Here is a 23,068-nt window from a genome sequence, read left to right as displayed (position 1 = left end):
AATATTCTTTTCCCTTCTTTCTGGTTTCATGTACTCAGAATTTCCAGAGCTGGTCTAAGCAATCCAACAAGGGACAGTAGTTTTAAAATACATAATGGTTATTATTTTTTGGGGGGGTGTAGGAATTAATGTAGTTAGTGTAGGTAGGAATTATGGTACATGAAGTGGAAGAAAATACTAAGGAAACATCTGAGTGTTTTCTAGATAATCCCTATTTCTTTCTTTGTGTCTCTTCTCTGTATAAAGATCTAATTCCTCCTTGTTAGTTCCCATTTCCAAATGTTAATCCACAGATGATTTTCTGTTCAAAAAAGTTGTTTACATATTTTCACATGGCATTTTAATCTTTGAAATACACAATGTCTTTTTTAAAATAACATCACTAGTCCTTATCTCCATTCCGTTTTCACTATCACAGAACTTTAATTTACCTTAAATGAAACATCATATTAAGGATAAGTATTAATAACTAGAGTTTTCATATTAATTCAGCAACAATATACAGAATTCAAGGCTGGAGAGAATTGAGGATTTAGAATTTTGTCAAAAATGGGAAGGAATTTTACTCTGAAATTTGCATTTAATCATATGTTATCAGTATAAATTGAGTCCTAACAGATTTTAACATGGTATGTAAATAGCAGAGCAGATCCATTACAGACTCATGGAACTTCTGAACTAAGGTCATGAGGAAGCAATGGTGTCACCATATACAAAGAGCAGAAGTGCAATGGCATTGTGAGGAATGGCTAACAAATTCAGGTCATGCCTGTCATTTTGTTTCATTCCATTACACTTATCTAACTTTACCTTTTTCTACTTTTAGACTTCGGAATTTGTATCTACTTAATTTATCAAGAGAGAAATGAAAAAGGATCTCATGCCATCTGCACTCTTCAAAATCTTAGAGACTAAAGGACATGAAAGCATTGCTTTTAATAAGATTAGTTTCATGCATTTGAAACATGCCACAAACAAATAAAAAAAGTTAATACCTGAGTTAATAAAAAGAAAGAAAAAGGTGTTTCTCATAGCTCGCACAAACTCTGTTCTTTACGAACTCTGGTCTTTCTCTTAAATTAAGTGCTTTTATTTTTATAAGAAAATTCACATTGTTTTTTTAAAAACTCAAAGAGCATAAGAAGGGTTACCAGGGGGTAAGCGGGGCAGAGGGACAAAATGGGAGATTGGGATTGACATATACACACGACTATATATAAAACAGATAACTAATAAGGACCTACTGTATGGCACACGGAACTCTACTCAGTACTCTGTAATGGCCTATATGGGAAAAGAATGTAAAAAACAGTGGATATATGTATAACTGATTCACTTTGCTGTACACCTGAAACTAACACAACATTGTAAAAAACAAAAAAGAGAGCATAAGGATTATATAGTAATGAAAATAATAATACAAGAAAATGAAAATGAACAGTGTCCTCCCAGCCCACCAAAAGTTCTATTCCTTCAGAAGCAAATCCTCTATTTTCTGGTTTCAATTTCACTGGTATTTATTTCAATCTTTAAATTCTCTTTTAGAACACTTTTTTTGGGTTCACAAAACATATACATTGTCTATTGATTTCTTCTTATAATAAGAAAGTAATTGGCTCACATTTGTCACCTGCTACATCTCCTTTCCCCCTCTACATCAGAAAACTTTCTTAAACCTCCATTTTTCATCCATTTTCCATAAACAGCATCTTTTAACCACTCTCTCTGTAAAATGGAAGATATTAGAGCTTCCACCAATATCTCCACTTCTCTCTATCCCCTCCCCACTCCCTATTTGCTTTCTGATTCTCGTTTTACAATGCTAAAGTTAAAGTTATATACATTCTCTTCAATAGCCATAGTTACATTGTACACTATTTCTAAGAAGCATTCTAGGAATAAAGATGCTTTACTATCTTTCTTTCTTTTGGGGGTCCTTATCCACTCCTGTGTCTCTCAATAGCAAAAATTGGGGGCAAAATTAAAATTAATTTCATATTTATACTCCAAGAAATCCTCAATTATTCCCAAGATCATATTACCTAAGTGTCCCACTCCCTTCACGCCTTCTGACTCTGCAGACCTCCTTTCTGTTCCAATCTCTGTTCCTGGTACTTGGCTTCATCCTGAAAAATCCTCTTACTGCCTTCTTGGAAATGTTGAATCTATTGTTTCCTGGACCATATTTTCCTCTTTCTTGGTTTATTCCTTGTTTTGCCAGAGCACTTTGTTGAAAAACTCATGAAGAAAGGAATTTTCCAGGAAAACCTTTTCTGAATGACTTAAATGTCTTTATTCTATCTACCTACTTCATTGATAGATTGACTGATTTGGAATTCTAGGTTAAATCTCATTTCCCCTCAGTCCTCTGAAGGCATTGTTGTGTTGTCTTCCACCAGACTATTGTTATTGAGAAATCTGAAAAACATTTGGTCCATAACCTGGTCTTTCTCTCTGGAAACACTTAGGAGCCTTACTGCACAGAAATTTCACGGTGATGTGTCTGATTGTAGATCTTTTTTTGTTGTTTTTGTTGTTCCTGTGTGTATAAGTTGGTGGGCTTTTTGTTTTGTGTGTTTTTTGGCAGCTTTCCTCCTCTATCTAGTGTTTCTTGATGAGAAAGAGGCTGTAGTAAAAATGACTATGTACTTTGTCCACAAGTAGAGATTCTTGCCTCCCTTACTTAGGCTGCATGTAAACAGTCAAGGAGCCTGTGTTAAGTTTTGGAACGATTAAAGGCCAAAATGAAGTAGGCTTTGTTCTGGGGTACCAACTCTTAAATTTTTCAAAGTTCATTAGAGAAAAATTCTCATTTTATTTTTCTGGGGCAGAATCACCTGGCTCTTGGCATTTCGTGCTAAATGCAGAGAAGTCTTCCACATAAAATTTTAATGAATTCTTATTTTAATTCCCACATTTCATTCCTATCCATTTCTATCTGTTGAGATTCCTCAGGGACAAATATCCTTTTTTCTTATCTAGAGGCACTCCATTCATATCCTTCACTGGGCCCTATGCCAGACTACTTTACCAGTCACTACTTATCCATGAACTGGCTCTCACCTCCCCAAAGCTCCTAGCTTTCTAATTCCTCCCCTCCTATTCTCTTCTTTATTTCTAGATATATACTTTTTTTATTCTATTACTCCTAAAGGAATAGATTTTTAGGAAGGAAAGGTGATAGACTTATAGGTTCAATACATCATTTGATATTGGAAGGCTCCCTTGTTTTTTTTAATTTTAATATTCATTATAACATAAAATTACAGGAGTTTTGGATATCTGTGTTTTGATTCTGATGATTGTTTGTTGTATTTAGTTTTAATATAGGCAACTCCTAAGAAAGAAAACAGGAAACTTTGTTACTTTGTTAACAGTGAATGAGTAGAATTCAGGGATTTCCAAAGCTTCTGAGGGTGTTGTCGATAGAACTTATAGCTAAAAATATACATTGTACAACTATGTTCACAGCAGTATTGTCACAATAGCCCAAAGGTGGAAGCAACCCAAGTGTCCATCATTGGACGAAAGGATAAACAAAATGTGGCATATGCATATAATGGAATATTCAGCCTTAAAAAGGTAGGAAATTCTGACACGATACAACATGGATGAATCTTGAAAACATTATGCTAAGTGAAATAAACCTGTCGCGTAAGGACAAATATGGTATGAGTCCACTTTTATGAGGTGCCTAGAATACTCAAAATCATAGAAACAGAACATAGGGTGGTGGTTTCCAGGGACTGGAGGAAGGAAGAAGGGAGAGTTAGTGTTTTATGGTTACAGAATTTCAGTTTTGGAAGATGAAAAGTTCTGGAGAAGGATGGTGGGGATAATTACGCATCAATGGTAATATACTTAATGCCATTGAACTGTACACTCAAAAATGGTTAAATTGTCAGTGTTATATTATGTGTATTTTACCACAATAAAAATATTAGTAAAACATATTGGAGAATGTATTTCTTTGGTTCACATATGCTTTTCATTATTGATCACGATGGCATATATTAGCAATTGAGAAGGGTTCTATCTTTATATGTCTATTTTACCCTTTTTATATATTTTCCTTTCTCCCCCCCCCCAACTTCAGAGAAAATTGCTCATATCCGAAACCCACACAGTTGGAAGAAGATCCAAGTAAATGGATCTCATAGTCCCCATCCATTCTGCAGGGTGAAAGAGAACAACGGACCAGGTGTTTGAAGTTTGCAAGTGTTCATTTTTTTACTACCTCTCATGATATCCTGATGTTTCAAGTTCCAACATATAAAATGTTAATTTCATGCTTTGGATGAATCACTTTCCTTGGGAAAAAAACAGACTTAAACACGTTTATTTGTCTAGATTTTGTTCTTGACTTTCAGTTCAGTGAGAGATGATGTAATATATCAGATTCTAGATTGAAATACTCCTGGTTCTCTTTCGGATCCTTCCATTTAACCACCATATGACTTTTAGCAAGGTGCTTACTCTCTCAAAGGCTCAGTGTTCTCAGCTATAAACTGGACATAATGACTACTTACTAGTGTGGATGGGAAGATCCAAGGAGTTAGTGCACAAGGCAAGAAATTGATAACCTGTTAGCATCTATGACATATTTGGGGGCCAAACTGCAGTTAGATTAGAGTGAATTAGGCCTTTTAGCATCATGGAATTATATTCAAGTAAAAACCCATATAAAATCAATTGTCTTTAATGCCATGAGGGGCACAGAAAAGACAACATAGGGATTTTTTTTCAGTTTACTAAATACAAAAAATTACAATAAAATTGCAAGTACAGTTTTCTAAAATGTGATTGTCTTTGTTAAGCCCATTTTGATTAGACAGAAAACAGCGTGTTCTAATAATTTGCTTAAAATCTGTTAAAAGTAATACCTCCTGGGGAAACAGCCTTTAATTTAATCTCCCCCATCTCCACCAATCTGAATATTTTAACAATTGTCCTATATTTAATCTCTATCTCAAATATCAGAATGCTCATTTGAATTTGAATTTCTGAAGCTTTACAAGAAATAAAATGGTATTTCTCTTTGGAGAAAGGCAAAGGAAGGAGGGAAGGAAGGAACGGAAGGAGGGAGGAAGGAGAGAAGGAATGAAGGCAAGAAGGAAAGAAGGAAGGAAGGAAGGAGAGAGAAAGCAGAAAAGGTTATTTTATGAAAAGAATCATGAGAGCTACAAATAAATTGTTTTATTGGGTGATACTGGCGTTAACAATAAAAATTTAAAAATCTATTCTTTTAAACTTTCCCCAGGATATAAAGTTTAAAAAAATTCTGTAAGATTAAAATTCATGAAAGCATTTCTTTTATATCCATATTATAATATACTTTATCATCTTTAAAAATGCCTCCAAAGTGGTCATCATCTTATTCACTGTTAATCTTCAATGCATATTTTGGTTGAATGTTGATTTTAACTAATTTTATCAGTCCGTTTCAGAAAAATAAATTGAAAGGTATGATACATTTAAGTTAGAAAATCTAGTGTCTTTCAGTTTGCTTGCCCGTTTTTTGGCAGTAAACACACTGGGTCTCAACTTCATTCTAACTTTATGGTATTTTGTTGAAAAGACTTCTTATGAATATATTTCTGTTTCTGGTAGCTGAATGAATGAGGCCTAGGATTTCTGAGTATGCTTGACATCTCCTAAACCACATACTTTGGCCATGTATGATATATGGCTCCAGGATAAGTAGTTCTTTCATGAAAGACAGCAGGGCTTCTGCCTTGTGACTGCCAGTCTGCATCCCAAGGAGGCTACCCTTCTCATGGATGCCAGGTGTGAACTGTGAGGGGTGAAGGCAGATGATTTGTCTGAAACTTAATCATATCCAGGGCTAGAACTTTCTTTTTGAAGATTAGAGCCCAAGAGCCTTGTTCAGTAAGGCTCTGAACCAACAGTGAATAGTGAAAACCATGATCTCTAAAGAATATGTTTCTTGTTTTCTATGAGAATAGGGTTAATAGAATTTCAATACCACTGCACTTAAGAGACTTGTTATATTGGCCTAGAATCAAAATTAATTAAGTAGGTTCCAAAAGTTCGTGGTATGTATTCTTCCTGTCCAATCTTCTAAATATAACTCTGTCCCATATAATTTTCAAAATTCTGTATACTGAATTTTAACTGTCCTCATACATAAGCTATTTAGTGGGCAAGATGTCCAGACCCACATGCCGTAGACAAAAGCAAACCAACCCCCAAACTCATCTGTGAGCATTTACAGGTATGTATATCAATATTCTTGTTGCTCTCAATACCTTGGTCATTACAGTTGGAGAGTCTCCCCTATACTGGAGAAGTGAAATCTAAGGCTGGTTATTTTTTCACTAATATTTTGTTGGTAATTTGCCACTTGGTAAAACTGGCTTCAAGAGGTCCAGAAAACACTTGGCTCCCAACAATACAAAGGATCATTGCAAGCATTTTTGGTTAGTGGTGATTGAATGCAGATTGCAGGATTGTTTTGCTACCCACATTATTCTTTCAAATGTTTCTGCAGTAGTCGCATATTACTTTCTAATGATAATCATTTGCATTTTCAAAGCCCATTTTTGCCCCTGACGTTTTATGAGGAATTTACTCAGAGTTCATCTCTGTCTTCACTGTGCTTCCCTCTGGTTTGAGCGGAGGCCTGCAGCTTCTGGGCTTTGGCACGGCCATCGTAATAAATGGCTGCAAAGGACCAGTAGGAAGAAAGCCATGAAAACCACCCAGCATAGGCTCTATAGCAGGTGATGGGCAAAGCAGAATGCTATCATTTCCCATACTCACAGAAAAAGAAAAAATGAAGGGTGTGCTATGAACTCTATTTCAACACCATACTTAAGAACTGTTTTTCTTAAGAATGTTACTACTCTTAGTCTTCTTATGTAATGGAAAAGGTAAACAGAAGGTTAGGCAAGTCAGTTGGTTGTTTGGGCCTAGCCAGCTCCCAGTTTTTCATGTCTGCTGCTTCCGCCCCCATATGCTTCTTTCTATCCACTTCTGGTGGTCAAAGGCCTACTCTGCAGATGTTTCTCCCACACAGTGGAAACATTCTCTAATGTGTCTGTACACTTCCCAGCTCTGCTCATATGGGAAAAGGAAAAACTGGAGAGACATAATGAATTTCTGGATTGGTCTTATTCCCTTTTGTGCCTTTCAAAAGTGCTGAAACAGAGAAAAAAATTACTTTAGACCTATTCACCTTTCCCACACTGCTTGCTACAGAAATTGGTTTATAAAGTCATTGTTTTTACTTTTAAAAAGTAAATAAATAATCTTATCATACCATCTTTCAGAAGTCTCAAGACAGCTAGTCTGTGTTAGAAAACTTTTATAATTTGTTTAAATTGTATTGTTTTTAAAATAAGAGTGATAAATGCTGCAGACTTGGAAAATGAGACTATCTATGGTTTATTATACATAAAGCATATATGTAGATTGCATCCTGGAATTTTCAAATAATTTTCATAAAGAGTTGCTCTTCCCTATTTGCACAGCGGAGTACAGGACCAGTATGCTGAAAACACGGGACTCACAGAACACAAAAGAAAACAGTTGCTTTAATTTTCTCCACTCCCCCTCCATTCTCTGTGTAAAGCCCAAGCCATTTCTCTGCCCTTGAATGACATCTTGAGCAGCATCCATAAATGACCTGAGTTCTCTTTGAATCTATTTCCTTTAGTTACTTTAGTCATAAAAATATTCTCAGTTCAAAAATTAATATGCCAATGTCTCTGTTTGAAAACCAACTCTGAACTTTATTAGAGGTTCTTCCTCTCCTGTAACCCCTCCCTCCCGATTTGGCCTGCTGCAGGTGAGAAGTATGTAGTGAACCTGTGTGTGCTCTGTGTGTGTGTGTGTGTGTGTGTGTGTGTGTGTGATTTTAGTGAGAGAAAACTTCATTAAGAAGGCATTTGATTAAAGACCTGTTGAGGTTAGAGATCAAATCATACAAACAATATCAGTTTGCTAGGGCTTCCACAGCAATGTACTGCAAACTGGGTGGCTGAAACAACAGAAATTTGTGGTCTCACAGCTCTGGAGGCTAGAAGTCCAAAACCAAAGTGTCACCTAGAGTTGTGAGGGAATATATGTTCCATGACTCTCTCCTAGCTTCTGATAGTTTGCAGGCAACCTTGGTTGTTCTTGACCGGGAGACACATCACCCTGATTTTTGCCTTCACGTTTCCACAGCATTCTCCCTGAGTGTATGCTTGCCCAAATTTCCACGTTTTATAAGAACACCAGCTGTATTGGGTAAGGGTCCATGCTACTCCAGTATAACCTCATCTCAACCTAATTACATCTATTAACTACTCTATTTCCAAATAAGGTCACATCTTAGGTTTTCGGCAGGGGGAGGTTAAGACTTGAACATGTGAATTTTGGGTGGACACAATTCAACCCATAATGCCAACATCTGGAGGAAGACATTGCAGGCAGATGAAAGAGTGAGTACAGATTGATAAACATTTTATGCAAGTTACATACTTAGCATGAATTTTCCGGAAAAAATTCCGTACTTAATTTATCATTAAACATGCATTTATTTATCAACTTTTTGACTTACCGATGCAAATTAGCAGCCTGATGGTTTTGTTCCTGGGGAGTATTTTACAGGACAAGGTAAGGCTTCTTAGTGTGCCACGTGGCTGCCAGATGCCACTGTTAGACAGTCTCCCCACAACTCCTGCCTAGAAGGAACTAGCCATCCTTAGACACTGATTGTCTTAGCACACAGCATTTTACCAGCAAAGTAAAATGCATGTTGTGTACTATTCCTGAAAAGAGATGTTAGTTGCATTTTGTCTGAATAGGGCAGAGCAGGAGGAACAGAAACTATTATATATGGACATCTTTCATACTTAACTTTGTATTAAAGTGAGAACTCTCTTCACTGCACATCTACCTTTCACTTTATCACAAGAAGCCCTGGCAAAAGCCAAAAGTATAAAATCGATGTCTATCAAACTTAATCCAGTACATTTTAATTTTGCTATTAATAATATTTTATTAAAAATGAGGGCTTCCCTGGTGGCGCAGTGGTTGAGAGTCCGCCTGCCGATGCAGGGGACACGGTTTCGTGCCCCGGTCCGGGAATATCCCACATGCTGTGGAGCAGCTGGGCCCATGAGCCATGGCCGCTGAGCCTGCGCATCTGGAGCCTGTGCTCCGCAACGGGAGAGGCCACAACAGTGAGAGGACTGCGTACCTCAAAACAAACAAACAAACAAAAACCCACAAAAAAAGAAACATCAGGGGCAAGTATAAACACGGCTATGACACCAATATTTTTTGATCACGCTTCCGTTTTTTGAAAGTTATTTATTTATTTATTTAACATCTTTATTGGAGTATAATACCTTTACAGTGCTGTGTTAGTTTCCGCTGTATAACAAAGTGAATCAGCTGTATGTATACATATATCCCCATATCCCCTCCCTCTTATGTGTCCCTTCCTCCCACCCTCCCTATCCCACCCTTCTAGGTGGTCACAAAGCACCGAGCTGATCTCCCTGTGCTATGCGGCTGCTTCTCACTACCTATCTATTTTACATTCGGTAGTGTATATATGTCCATGCCACTCTCTCACTTCATCCCAGCTTACCCTTCCCCCTCCCCGTGTCCTCAAGTCCATTCTCTATGTCTGCGTCTTTATTCCTGTCCTGCCCCTAGGTTCTTCAGGACAATTTTTTTTTTTAGATTCTATATATATGTGTTAGCATATGGTATTTGTTTTTCTGACTTACTTCACTCTGTATGACAGACTCTAGGTCCATCCACCTCACTACAAATAACTCAATTTCATTTCTTTTTATGGCTGAGTAATATTCCATTGTATATATGTGCCACATCTTCTTTATCCATTCATCTGTCGATGGACACTTAGGTTGCTTCCATGTCCTGGCTGTTGTAAACAGTGCTGCAATGAACATTGTGGTACATGACTCTTTTTGAATCATGGTTTTCTCAGGGTTTATGCCCAGTAGGGATCATGTTTCCTTTGCCTGCTAGACTTCTGTCCTCTCCTCATCTCATTGACGCTTACCTAGGCTTTAAACTTCCAGGTTTTTTTTCAGGTTTGTGAGGATATGCAAAATAATCTCATAGTAAAGTATACTTTTCCTTGGATGGCATATCTAAATATCTATGCTTATTTGATCATTATCACCCCCTTCTTTTAATTAGCTATAGAAACAATATTCCCTTACATGGTACATGTCTCCTGCATATTTCTGAATCTCAAGGAGAGGGTCTAGAGAAGTTTTCTTTCACTCTAGATTGCTTATAGCCTCTGTAACTTATCATTAGTAGAACCTTGAACAATACAGACTCTCTGGTACCACTTGAATCTTACTAAATCAGAATTCCAATGTTCCTACCGGCAAGTTTTCATTTTTAAAAAGATCCACGGATAATCCTGATACATAAAGACAAAGGTTACTTCTTCCTGTTTTCTGCAATGTAACTCTATGCAAGTTAGGATTTTGGATTTATTGATGTTAAAACTAAAGGAGAACACACCTAGGGAATGAACTTATGATTGATAGATACTGGTGAGTTTGGAATGGTTGAAATTCTGACTAAAGAGGTATGACACTTGCAGAACTCCAAAAAGCAGACACAACCCACAAGAGAAAACCATCAATGCTTGCTTATTTGCTTTTTTTGCTAATGACTTTTTCCAATTGAGTTTTTGGTGAGGGAGAAGTTATCTGTTATGCTATTGAGAAGAAAAGGCAGCAGACTGGAGCAAGTTCTGAAAAAATACTCCAGTGACAGATAGAACATTGTTAAATCTACTTTCTTTGAGGTAGGCTTAAGATTGGGCCTGACACCTTCCATAGTGCTGCTGAAAATAGTGACATGAAAAATGTTTTAAGATTCTGAAAGCCAAACTACCTCTGTGTTTTCTATCTTTCCTTGGGATTCTGGAAGCTACAAATGTAAAAATATAGAGGAGAGGGCATAGAAAAAGGGAACTCACTTTCTAACTACTGTTGCTCTCCCTAATAAATCACATTATGTTCATCATAATGTACACCATACCTTAAAGAATTCCACTCAATGGTTCTATTGCAGAATGTACACTGAATAATTGAATCATATGTGACCAGTAAAGTGAAACGCGAGAACCTCTGATAAACATTAATGCAGGGCTTCCCTGATGGCGCAGTGGTTGAGAATCTGCCTGCCAATGCAGGGGACACGGGTTCGAGCCCTGGTCTGGGAAGATCCCACATGCCGCAGAGCAACTAGGCCCATGAGCCACAACTACTGAGCCTGCGCGTCTGGAGCCTGTGCTCCGCAACAAGAGAGGCCGCAACAGTGAGAGGCCTGCGCACCGCGATGAAGAGCAGCCCCTGCTCGCCACAACTAGAGAAATCCCTCGCACAGAAATGAAGACTGAACACAGACAAAAATAAATAAATAAATAAATAAATTAATTAATTAAAAAAAAACATTAATGCAAGCTGGTAATATTGCTGAATATCATGCCCATGAGATGATTAGATTAAGTTTAACCAAAATAATTAGAAAGAACAAGATGAAGGGGAAGTAAATGACACAACAAATAGAGCTAGAGTAATGGGCAATTTTATCCAATCAAATCAAGTACAGGAGTGGACTTCTTTTAGACATACGGCAATCCTATAAAATAACCTGGGGCCTTATCACTTTCAGAAAGATCATATGTTCTGTACTCGTGCACCTAGTCAACTAATCCATCCTGTAACCAAACTACTTTTTCTCTGAACTTTGTTTTGTACCTTGGAGCATCAAATTGAATAGGAAGTTCTCTGAACTTAAACTCCTGAGCCTGTATTCTACAGTTTTGCCTTGGGTATCTGATATCATGTAAAGGAGAAACATGGCCTTCGATGTCAGAACTCAGAGGTTTTAAATTTTCTTCTGACAATCGATTAAGCATGATACGTCTGAGCACGTTTTTTAAACTCTCTCAGCCTCAGAATTCTCTTCTGTAAAATGGTATCAACAGCACTTAATTCCCAGGATTTTAGAGAGTAAAGGAAAGAATGCTAATCGAGCATTACTCAATAAACAAATATGTCTTCCCTCTCTCTAGCCTTCCTTATGGTAGATTATCAGATTATCAAACCTGAGAATATTTATAATCATTTCAAAGTCAGTTGACATCTCTCCAGTACAAGTGCTGAGTAATTGATGAGCCCTATTTTTACTGCTTTTCTCTTGAGAGAATGAGAGAGAGAGAGAGAGAGAGAGAGAGAGAAAGTGTTTCCAGTCAAGAGTAAGCATAAATTACATGGCATGACTCAAGATTAATTTACAACATTAATAATAGTTATATGATCTGTCATCATGTATTAGTGCTTGACAAGAGAAAAACTTGACTGGAAAACTAACAAGGTTGAAGGTGAAGAAAAAAGTGCCCTGATTAACACACACAAGGCCTTGGGAATACTACCTATCTGGGAATCACTTCTACTTTCAAAGGCCTGAAAATTTCTAGTTTGAAAATGTCTGCATTTCTTAAAAAAAAATAATTTATAATCATAGTGAGAGTAACTAAGAGAGAAAAGAAAATGGATTAATTTGAGTTGACTAAAAGAAAACTAAACTTCAGCATAAAAATATCTTTTATCAATTTTGATTTCTTTATTTCCATTATTAAGCTCATTCCTAGACCACTCCTATAAATTCATATATATTCAAGCATATATACATGTTTATACATGACTCATGGCGAAACCAATAAACTGTCCTAACACATTAAAAAATCTACTTACAGATTTGTGGAAGCTCTCTTTTCTTTGCTGTTCTTGAAGGCTGTAACCTATAGACTGAAGGGTTTTAGGATGTAGAATATGGGTATTCAGAGCTTTTATGCTATAAAAATTAGCAATTTCAAGCCAACAGAGGTTCCCCTGCTTTAATACGATTCTAAAAACGCAAAGCCCAGCAAGAACTGTTGGTAAGGGAGACAAATAGGGACTAATATCTGTTATGGGTTCAAGTATTTGCTCTAGCTCTGTGTTAAATTAAGAAGTAAAAAAAGATGAATGAAGCAAAGCCAATTCCCTACTTCTGACGCTTGAGATATAATTTGTTAATTTTTTCCACCATGCAAAATTTAATCTTCCTCTGCTTTTCCAGTTTGCAAAATAAATGTGCTTCAGTTTTGCATCATGAGTCCACACAGACACCTGCAGTTTGATTTTTTTACTAGTTCCACAACTTTTCTCTGTTTAAAGGTTAGAAAACACACATTAAAAATAATTCAACCGGGGGCTTCCCTGGTGGCGCAGTGGTTGAGAGTCCGTCTGCCGATGCAGGGGACACGGGTTCGTGCCCCGGTCGGGGAGGATCCCACATGCCACGGAGCGGCTGGGCCCGTGAGCCATGGCCGCTGAGCCTGCGCGTCCGGAGCCTGTGCTCCGCAATGGGAGTGGCCCCAACAGTGAGAGGCCCGCGTACCGCAAAAAAAAAAAAAAAAAAAAAAAAAAAAGTCAACCGGGCTTCCCTGGTGGCGCAGTGGTTGAGAGTCTGCCTGCCGATGCAAGGGACACGGGTTCGTGCCCCGGTGCGGGAGGATCCCACATGCCGCGGAGCAGCTGGGCCCGTGAGCCATGGCCGCTGAGCCTGCGCTTCCGGAGCCTGTGCTCCGCAACGGGAGAGGCCACGGCGGTGGGAGGCCCGCGTACCGCAAAAAAATAAAAAAAAATAAGTCAACTAACGGATCAGTCTCTTTAAACCAGCAATGAATATAGGCGAAGCTCAGTGAAGGACAGTATTAACTGTTCTAGTGCTTATAACTTTGCTTACTTAAATTGTAACTTTAAATCTAAGAAATACTGGAAGAAGGAACTGTTTTCAGACCTTCCCCCTTTGAACCATTTCCTGATTATCTCTGTCAGTTCCCTCCTAATGAAATACTTGGCAGATTTTTACAATCCCAATGAATAATATACACACAGTGCTTGGGCAATTTTATTTAGAGAGTCTTTTAACATGATTGTGACAATTTAAAATAGCACAGAAATACTGCACACTCCTCAATTTGCCAAAACAAACTAACCAAACATATTAGACATATGTATCACAAATTAATCTATGGAATAAATGAATTCTGATGAATTCTGGGGATTTTCATTTCAGTGATGTCATTTTCTGTAATGTTACTCCTTAGGTTATATGGCTTTCAAAGGTAAACCTAGCCTTAGGCAGACAACTCAGGTAATACATTTTTATGACAACAAATATGTATCCAAGCACAATTTTAGCAGACAGCAAATGAAAAGTTGTCTAAACAATGCTAATAAAATCTTCATTCTTTTTACTGTTTTGAAGTTTTGTCCCTTATTCTCATACTCATTGGCTTAGATGTTACCAGTGGATGTAACATCATTCTATTTGAAATCATTTTCTTTCAACCCTAGCAATAAAGTAACTGCAGCTGACTTTAATTTTAATAGAGAATAATAAATGCAGAAAGGAAGCAAGAGTAGATAAATGTATTTACCTCACATTAGAGAAATAGTTCATATAATCATTATATAAGATAATTATACTTCCATAGGCAGTAGTAATATATTATGGTTGTGGACAAATGATTAAAACAAGAGAGTTGTGTACAAACGTTTAGTCATTTCCAAGGGTCTGAGACAAGTTGCTTCATGCTTCTTACTCCCCAGAAAGCAATGCAGATGGAAAAAAAAATCTGAAGAAATAAAATACAGAGAGGAAGAACAATTAAAAATGATTCAATACTTCTGTTCAACTGAGTTAGAAATACCTTTCTAGGGGAAAATGAATATACATATTTTAAGCAATTAAATTATTCAAATTGAATCTAGCAGTTGTTCACTGGTAGAATATAGCCAACCCAGCTTAAAACATGTTATGTGAAGAGTAGGAGTAAAAAGTTTTGTTTCTGTGGCTTTTAAAATAAAATATCCTCACAAATCTGGGTCATTTCTAGGAATGGGGCTATGTAAATTAGGCAGTGAATGAAACAGAACTGTCTTCCGGCTTTTGGATACACTGCATGTTGTTTGTATTGTACTAAACAATCTCATTATTTATATAGTTTAAGAAGCCTTTGGAAAAGGAGAAATAAAAACAGTATTAAGGAATCATTTCTCTGTGAGGCAATGTGATCTACCATATTATGAACTTCACCCAACATGAATTAAATTCTAAATAGTGCTGACTTAACTACTTAGTCTTTTGATCTTACCAGGTGTAAAACTGTAACTGCAAAATTCTCTTTAAAATTGAAGACATACTAAATCATAATAAATCATAAGAGTTCATTGAGTTTACCCCTTTGCTTTCGAGTAACACCACACATTCCCAATAAATCACCAAAATTTAACCAAGTAGAAGTGTTGACTTCTTATGATCCTAGCAAGAATGATAATACAGCCATCTTCAGGAAGAATTAACCAGTTGCAGAAATTTTCATTGTGTGTCATCTAAATGCCATAATGACCTAAACACACACACCTTCTGCTCTTCTTGAGGTAAAATCTAGGCACTGGTCATAGTCCTTACACCTCAGAGCTTTCCAAAGTCAACCCTTACCCTTTACCTATACACTAAAACTAAGCTACAGGATTTCTTTTATGATCTCCATTTTATGTGTTATTAGAGTGATGATGAAAAATGTCCAAACAGCTGGGGATATGGGGAAAGCTGTGAAAGCATTTCTCCATACTTTTTTTTTTACTGTGCAAACTTCTTCTTCAAATGATTAAAATATGACCACTTGCCTCTCCCCAGAAAGATCACAATTACTGAAAGATCCATTAAAATGTACAAAGAGACATAGTTAAGTAATAAGATGAAGGCATGGGGAACATTCTGGGGTGATGGACTAAAGTGAAGCCAAGGCCATTAACTGAGGCCAGTCATTCATTCACAGAAAATACCCTCAACTGCCATGAATTTGCTATTAAAGCCTGGATATGAAAATAACAACAACAACAAAACCCTCTTAAACCCAGATATTTAGATTAGATGGGTAGGTTGTTCAGTTTCATATGAACATTCTTGTTCTTTCTAGAGAACTATTATCCTTCACATTAGCTAATCGGATAGTTTTATTCAAATCCATGTGTTACTTTCAGCCTATAACATCCACAATATAAAAAAATACCAAAAATAAAATCAAAAGTTATTTTGAAGCAGGAGTCAAGAATAATATTAACATTCTGAAGTTGCCTCAGAAATCAAATGCAATATGCTTAAAGGCTGGTTTTGATTTTGTTTCTTTTGACTGTACTTTAAGTAAAATGACCTCATGGGATTTCTCACGCGGTGCCAAGCAAAGTAATATCAAGATAAGGGATATTTGTGAAACTTAGTAGATTGTGCAGTGAATTACATTTGTATATGAACATGGGTTAATGTTGGCAGAGGGATAGCTGAGAAGACAGCTTTCAAGTGGGACAGAGATGATAAATCTATGATATCGGGGTGAATAGTTTAATTTGGATCCATAATATTAATTGAGCAACTAATGGATACTTTGTGCTGTGCAAGGCACTGGTATCTGAAAAATATTTGGCAGCAGAAATTTTTATTGGTTTTCAATCTAGTGTCTAGGGTCACATGGATTATTATTTTTTTTAAGTGGGAGCCCCTGTCCTCCTCTGACCCTCATCCCCAGCCTTCCCAGGACTCCCAGGCTGCACACAATCAGCAGGGAAGCCGGGTGCAGATCACAGGACCACATGGATTATTTCATTGGTTGAAGTCTAGGGAGAATGAAACCTCTACAACTGTGTGTAAAATTTTGTATGTCATAATTCTCCTCGTCCCTACTCTCCACCCACTAGACTATCCATACTTTCATCTAGGATCTCTGCAATATTAAGAACCTCTGATCTAACAAGAGTGTGAGAAAGATTATAATTCAGTACCTGCCTTTGTTGTTAATTCACCACTTCCCAACTAAATCTTTCCACTTTTGAAACTATAAATCCAGTTCTGTTTCCTTAAGGACCCATCCCTAATTAAAACACAAAGATCTTATCGTATTACCTAAAATGCTTTTACCTTTTTACCAAAAAAATGCAACGTTGCACAGTTTGTAGTTTTATTTTGTTTCTCTGTTTTTGGTTTTCTATTTTTTCAGGCCCCTACGTATTATCCCTCCAAATGGAGGAGAAAAGCTAATGAAGCGAAGAGGTCAGATTCACATGTAAGATTAATGCACAGTGAAACCCTTGCTTAGGCTGGGCATTGTCTTAGGTGGCTTTACTAGATTATAATGTTTTATTCTCACAGCAAACTTGGAGAATTGGTATCCAGTTTACTGGTGAGGCAATGGGAACTCATAATTTATGTGGCTTACCAAGCAGTCACAAAACTACTAAATATCAGAGCTTGTATGATGTTTTTTGTTTACTTAATGTCCCCCAGAAAATCAAACTACACATCCTGGGAAGTTAGTTCAGTGAATATGAACATCAACAGTGAATTCATTTTCTCTTTTTTAGTAATCACTGTACTTTTTTGCCACTAACTACTAGGTTTCTAAGACCTTTTCACAATCAATATTTTAAGCATAAAGTGGATTTTTAAAATATATAATGAAATCCAGATTGGCACAAGATCATAGAAATTAAACGCAATGAATATGTCCTTCTCAAAATATGCATGACCCTGAAATAGATACCTAGTTTTATTAGAAAATAAATAGGAAAACACAGATTTGCTTTTATATTTTTGAATGTGTATATATACTTATAATAGATCTAAACATACATTTCATGTATAATTTTAAGCTGGAAAACTACTTAACATGGACTCAATATGATCACTTGATTATTATAGTCATTTCATTTAAAATTTTCCCTTGTCCAATCTTTCTCTTGATTTTTGTATTAGGCTGTTTATTTTAGTTCTCCATAGCTGATCAGATTAAAAGTGTCATTTGAGATAATTGCTCATTAACATATTTCTCAATCAACTCTTTGTACAATGAAGGCAGGGGAATTACTACTTAGGCCAGTGTAAGACTACATGGAAACCACAGCACTTTTTCTTTGCAGTATTCTTCCCTAATCTGTAGATATGATGCTTCCAGATATGTACAAACTCAATGAACACTTATTTTATTCTAGGTCTGGGCAAGTCCCATGATTTTAACAGCTGGATTCAAAATATGAAACAGAGGAAGTTCACTCTTGGTGTCAAGCCCTCCCTGTGTAACACATCATTAGTGGCCCTTGTCTTCAGGCTATTTCCTTGACTTCTCAGGGCCCTGCACTCTGATGCCTGAACTTTGGCCTGTACAGATGCTCTCCACATTTTCTCCGCCCCTTTCCCAAAAGTTCACCAATTGGCAGGTGGCTAATCTGAGCCATTAATCCATAATAAAATGTCAGCGGGAACTGACGTGTCATTCTGCTGCTCCTCCCCGTTAAGTCTGTGTTTTTTGAGGCCTTATTAAAAATGGAGCAAATCAGGCATCTATTCCTTTTTTTTAACTTTTTAAAATTGAAATAGTTAATTTACAATGTTTTATTAGTTTCAAGTGTACAGCAAAGTGATTCAGTTATACATACATATATATCTATGCTTTTTCAGATTCTTTTCCATTATAGGTTATTACAAGATATTGAGTATAGTTCCCTGTGCTGTACAGTTGGTCCTTGTTGGTTATCTATTTTACACAGAGTAGTGTGTATATGTTAATCCCAAACACCTAATTTATCTCTCACCCCTCCCCTGCTATCCCCTTTGGTAACCATAAGTTTGTTTTCTATGTCTGTGAGTCTATTTCTGTTTCATAAATAAGTTCAGTTGTGTCATCTTTTTAGATTCCACATATAAGTGATATCATATGATATTTGTCTTTGTTTGGCTTACTTCACTTAATATGATAATCTTTAGGTCCATCCATGTTGCTGCAAATGGTATTATTTCACTCTTTTTCATGGCAGAGTAACACTGCATTGTATATATATGTATCACATCTCCTTTATTAACCTGTCAATGGACATTTAGGTTGCTTCCACGTCTTGGCTATTGTAAATAGTGCTTCTGTGAACACTGGGGTGCATGTATCTTTTCAAATTAGAGTTTACTCCAGATATTTGCCTGAGAGTGGGATTGCTGGATCATATGGTAACTCTATTTTCAGTTTTTTAAAGAACCTCCATACTATTCTCTATACTGGCTGCATGAATTTACATTCCCACCAACAGTGCAGGAGGGTTCCTTTTTCTCCACATCCTCTCCAGCATTTCTTATTTGTAGACTTTTTAACGATGGCCATTCTCACTGGTGTGAGGTGATAACTCATTCTAGTTTTGATTTGCATTTCTCTAATAATTAGCAATGTTAAGCATCTTTTCATGTGCCTGTTGGCCATCTGTATATCTTCTTTGGAGAAATGTCTATTTAGGCCTTCTGCCCATTTTTTGATTGGGTTGTTTGTTTTTTGATATTAAGCTATATGAGCTGTTTGTATATTTTGGAAATTAATCCCTTGTCAGTCACATCGTTTGCAAATATTTTTTCCCACTCCATAGGTTGTCTTTTTGTTTTGTTTATGGACTCAATTTGCTGTGCAAAAACTTTTAAGTTCAATTAGGTCCCATTTGTTTATTTATTTTTTATTGTTTCCACTACTCTAGGAAATGGATCCAAAAAGATATTGCTGTGATTTATGGCACAGACTGTTCTGCCTATGTTTTCCTCTAGGAGTTTTATAGTACCTGGTCTTACATTTATGTCTTTAATCCATTTTGATTTTATTTTTGTATATGGTGTTAGAGACTGTTCTAATTTCATTATTTTACATGTAGCTGTCTAATCTTCACAGCAACACTTGTTGAAGAAACTGTCTTTTCTCCACTGTATAGTCTTGCTTCCTTTGTTGTAGATTAATTGACCATAAGTGCATGGGTTGATTTCTGGCTTTCCATTCTGTTCCATTGATCTGTATGTCTCGTTCTGCCTAGTACCATACTGTTTTGATGACTGTAACTTTGTAATATAGTCTGAGGTCAGTACAGTATTGTCTGTACCAAACCTGCATGAAGCAAGTTTATAGGTGCCATTTCTCCAACAACACTTACTCACTTCCTATCTCTCTGTCACATTTTGGTAATTCTCACAAATTTCAAACTTTATTATTATTATATTTGTTATAGTGATCTGTGATTTTTGATGGTACTACCATAACTCACTGAAGGCTTAGATGATAGTTAGCATTTTTAGCAATAAAGTATTTTTTAATTAAGGTATGTAAAAATTTTTTAGACATAATGCTATTGTACACTTAATAGACTACAATATAGTGTAGACATAACTTATATGCAGTGGGGAACCAAAATATTTGTGTGACTCACTTTATTGTAATATTTCTTTACTATGGTGGTCTGGAACCAAATCCACAGTATCTCCAAGGTAGGCTTGTACTCCATTGTGTATATTTTGAAGCAAATTTAGACCTCCACGTTGATTTCCTAAAATTCTCCTGGAATGAATGTACCTATTTTTTATCACTAATAAAGAACCTATAAACTAATAAAGCATCACCTATAAACTGAAAAGTATATTTTTATTTAAAAATTCTTTCTCTGACATTGATAAGGTTCATAAAATATCAGTTAACTGGCTATTTTACACAAGTGTAACAACCACAACAGCAGCAATTTGTTTTAAGGGAAACACATTAAATGTACAGAAGTTTTTACTGAATTATTTGGAGAAAAATAAAATCAATTGTTTGTTAAATATACATTTTTTACATGTAATATTATAACATGGTTTATTAACTAAGCAATTCCATAAATGTCTCTCAATGTCAACAGATGTACAGTGCAGTTTTCACCAAATGGTGCATAGTATTCCATCTAAAGAATAACCTATATTTATCCAATGCTGTACTGTTGTATGCTTGAGTCATTTCAGAATCATGTTTTTGCTATTAGAAATGGCGTTGTGCATTTACAACAACATGGAAGGACCTAGAGACTGTCATACTGAGTGAAGCAAGCCAGACACAGAAAGACAAATATCACATGATATTGCTTATATGTGGAATCTAAAAAAAAGGTACAAATGAACTTATTTACAAAACAGAAGTAGAGTCAAGGATGTAGAAAACAAACTTATGGTTATCAGGGTATAAAGGGGAGAGGGATAAATTGGGAGACTGGGATTGACATATACACACTGCCATATATAAAACAGACAACTAATAAGAACCTGCAGTGTAACACAGGGAACTCTACTCAATACTCCATAATGGCCTATATAGAAAAAAAATCCAAAAAAAAAAAAAGAAAAAGAGTGGGTATATGTATATGTATAACTGATTCAACTTGCTGTACACCTGAAACTAACACAATATTGTAAATCAATCACACCCCAACAAAAATTAAAAAAAAAAAAAAAAGAAATGGTGCTGTGATGAGGTCACCCTGGGAGCAGTGTGTTTAGTGAGAAGAGGACAGGCAGGGACACAGTGGTCCTGATGACAAGGATGAAATGGAGCCCAAAGGACAAGAAAGAGCAACCAGAAAACAGAAGGCAGTAGAATGGTGGTGGAGAGCAGAAGGCAGGAGGAAGAGGGCAGCTTTCTGCTTCTGGCTCTGGCCCTTGGGGGCAGTTACTGATGAAGCTGTAGTGACAATGGAGGGGAGGTGATCTGGATGGCAGCAGCCTGGGCACAGGCAGCACTGCTCTCAGCAGTTCCAGCTCTGCTCGAGGTAGTGCCTCTTCAATGGATCTGGAACCAACTGCAGTAGTGTCTCACCACAGCCAGCACCAGCTTGTGAGCTGAGCGGCAGGGCACCCGCATTTTCTGATCTCTGGGTCTCACTGATTCATCCCTTTTGGTCCTCCAGTCCCACCTCCTTCCATTTGCTCTTCTGCCCCTTCCAATGCCTTTGAAACCAGTTCCTTGTATTAACATCCCACTGTTTGAAATACCTAGAGTGGTTTCTGTTTTCCTAACTGGACCCTGTTTTAAATATTTTTTTTTCTTTTCTTCTCACAACTTTTTTTTTTTTAATCAGACAAGTATTTGACTAATACATTTTTTGTGAAAAAAAAGATGAGGGACAAAAATAAAAATCTATTCAATCAAGTGACAGTAATATTTTATATGATAAAGAGTTTTATAATGACAAAATGTTTGATGTGGATTAATGGTATCAGTATAAAATAGTTATAGGTATAAGGTACATATAGCTCCTGCTATGTCATTTGAATATTAAGGGTGAAAAATGATTTCCTTGACTACTGACAGCCTTAGTGTAATATAAACCACTATATATTTTTTGAGGGGGAGATGTCTTTTTTATTTATTTTTTAACATCTCTACTGGAGTACAATTGCTTCACAATGGTGTGCTAGCTTCTGCTTTATAAAAAAAGTGAATCAGCCACACATATACACACATCCCCATATCTCCTCCTTCTTGTGTCTCCCTCCCACACTCCCTATCCCACCCCTCTAGGTGGTCACAAAGCACTGAGCTGATCTCCCTGTGCTATGCAGCTGCTCCCCACTAGCTATCTATTTTACATTTGGTAGTGTATATAAGTCCATGCCACTCTCTCACTTCATTCCAGCTTACCCTTCCTCCTCCCCATGTCCTCAAGTACATTCTCTATGTCTGTGTCTCTAATCCTGTCCTGCCCCTAGGTTCTTCAGAACCATTTTTTCTTTTAGATCCATATATATGTGTTAGCATACAGTATTTGCTTTTCTCCCTCTGACTCACTTCATGCAGCATGACAGACTCCAGGTCCATCCACCTCACTACAAATAACTCAATTTCATTTCTTTTTATGGCTGAGTAATATTCCATTGTATATATGTGCCACATCTTCTTTATCCATTCATCTGTCGATGGACACTTAGGTTGCTTCCATGTCCTGGCTGTTGTAAATAGTGTTGCAATGAACATTGTGGTACATGACTCTTTTTGAATTATGGTTTTCTCAGTGTATATACCCAGTAGTGGGATTGCTGGGTCGTATGGTATTTCTATTGTTAGTTTTTTTTTTTTTTTTTTTTTTTTTTTTGCGGTATGCGGGCCTCTCACTGTTGTGGCCTCTCC

The 23,068-nt window shown here is 36.7% G+C and overlaps 1 protein-coding gene across 5 annotated transcripts in view; it reads right to left on the bottom strand.

The window, feature by feature from the left end:
• Positions 1–12,645: 12,645 nt before the first annotated feature.
• Positions 12,646–23,068, bottom strand: part of AGMO (alkylglycerol monooxygenase) — a 347,764-nt gene continuing 337,341 nt past the window's right edge. For 3 of the 5 annotated variants that reach the window (XM_082632050.1, XM_082632051.1, XM_082632053.1), the window contains one exon: positions 12,647–14,698. In XM_082632050.1, the coding sequence (XP_082488176.1) occupies positions 14,592–14,698 (107 nt within the window). In that variant the 3' untranslated portion in view covers positions 12,647–14,591. Of the gene's footprint in view, positions 14,699–23,068 lie in introns of all 5 variants that reach the window. The other 2 variants (XM_082632052.1, XM_082632054.1) reach the window with 1 other exon arrangement.

Source organism: Mesoplodon mirus (genome assembly GCF_964341445.2).
Source record: "Mesoplodon mirus genome assembly, chromosome: 9".
In the NCBI taxonomy this organism is placed as follows: Eukaryota; Metazoa; Chordata; class Mammalia; order Artiodactyla; family Ziphiidae; genus Mesoplodon; species Mesoplodon mirus.
This window is presented reverse-complemented; position numbering and strand designations above follow the sequence as displayed.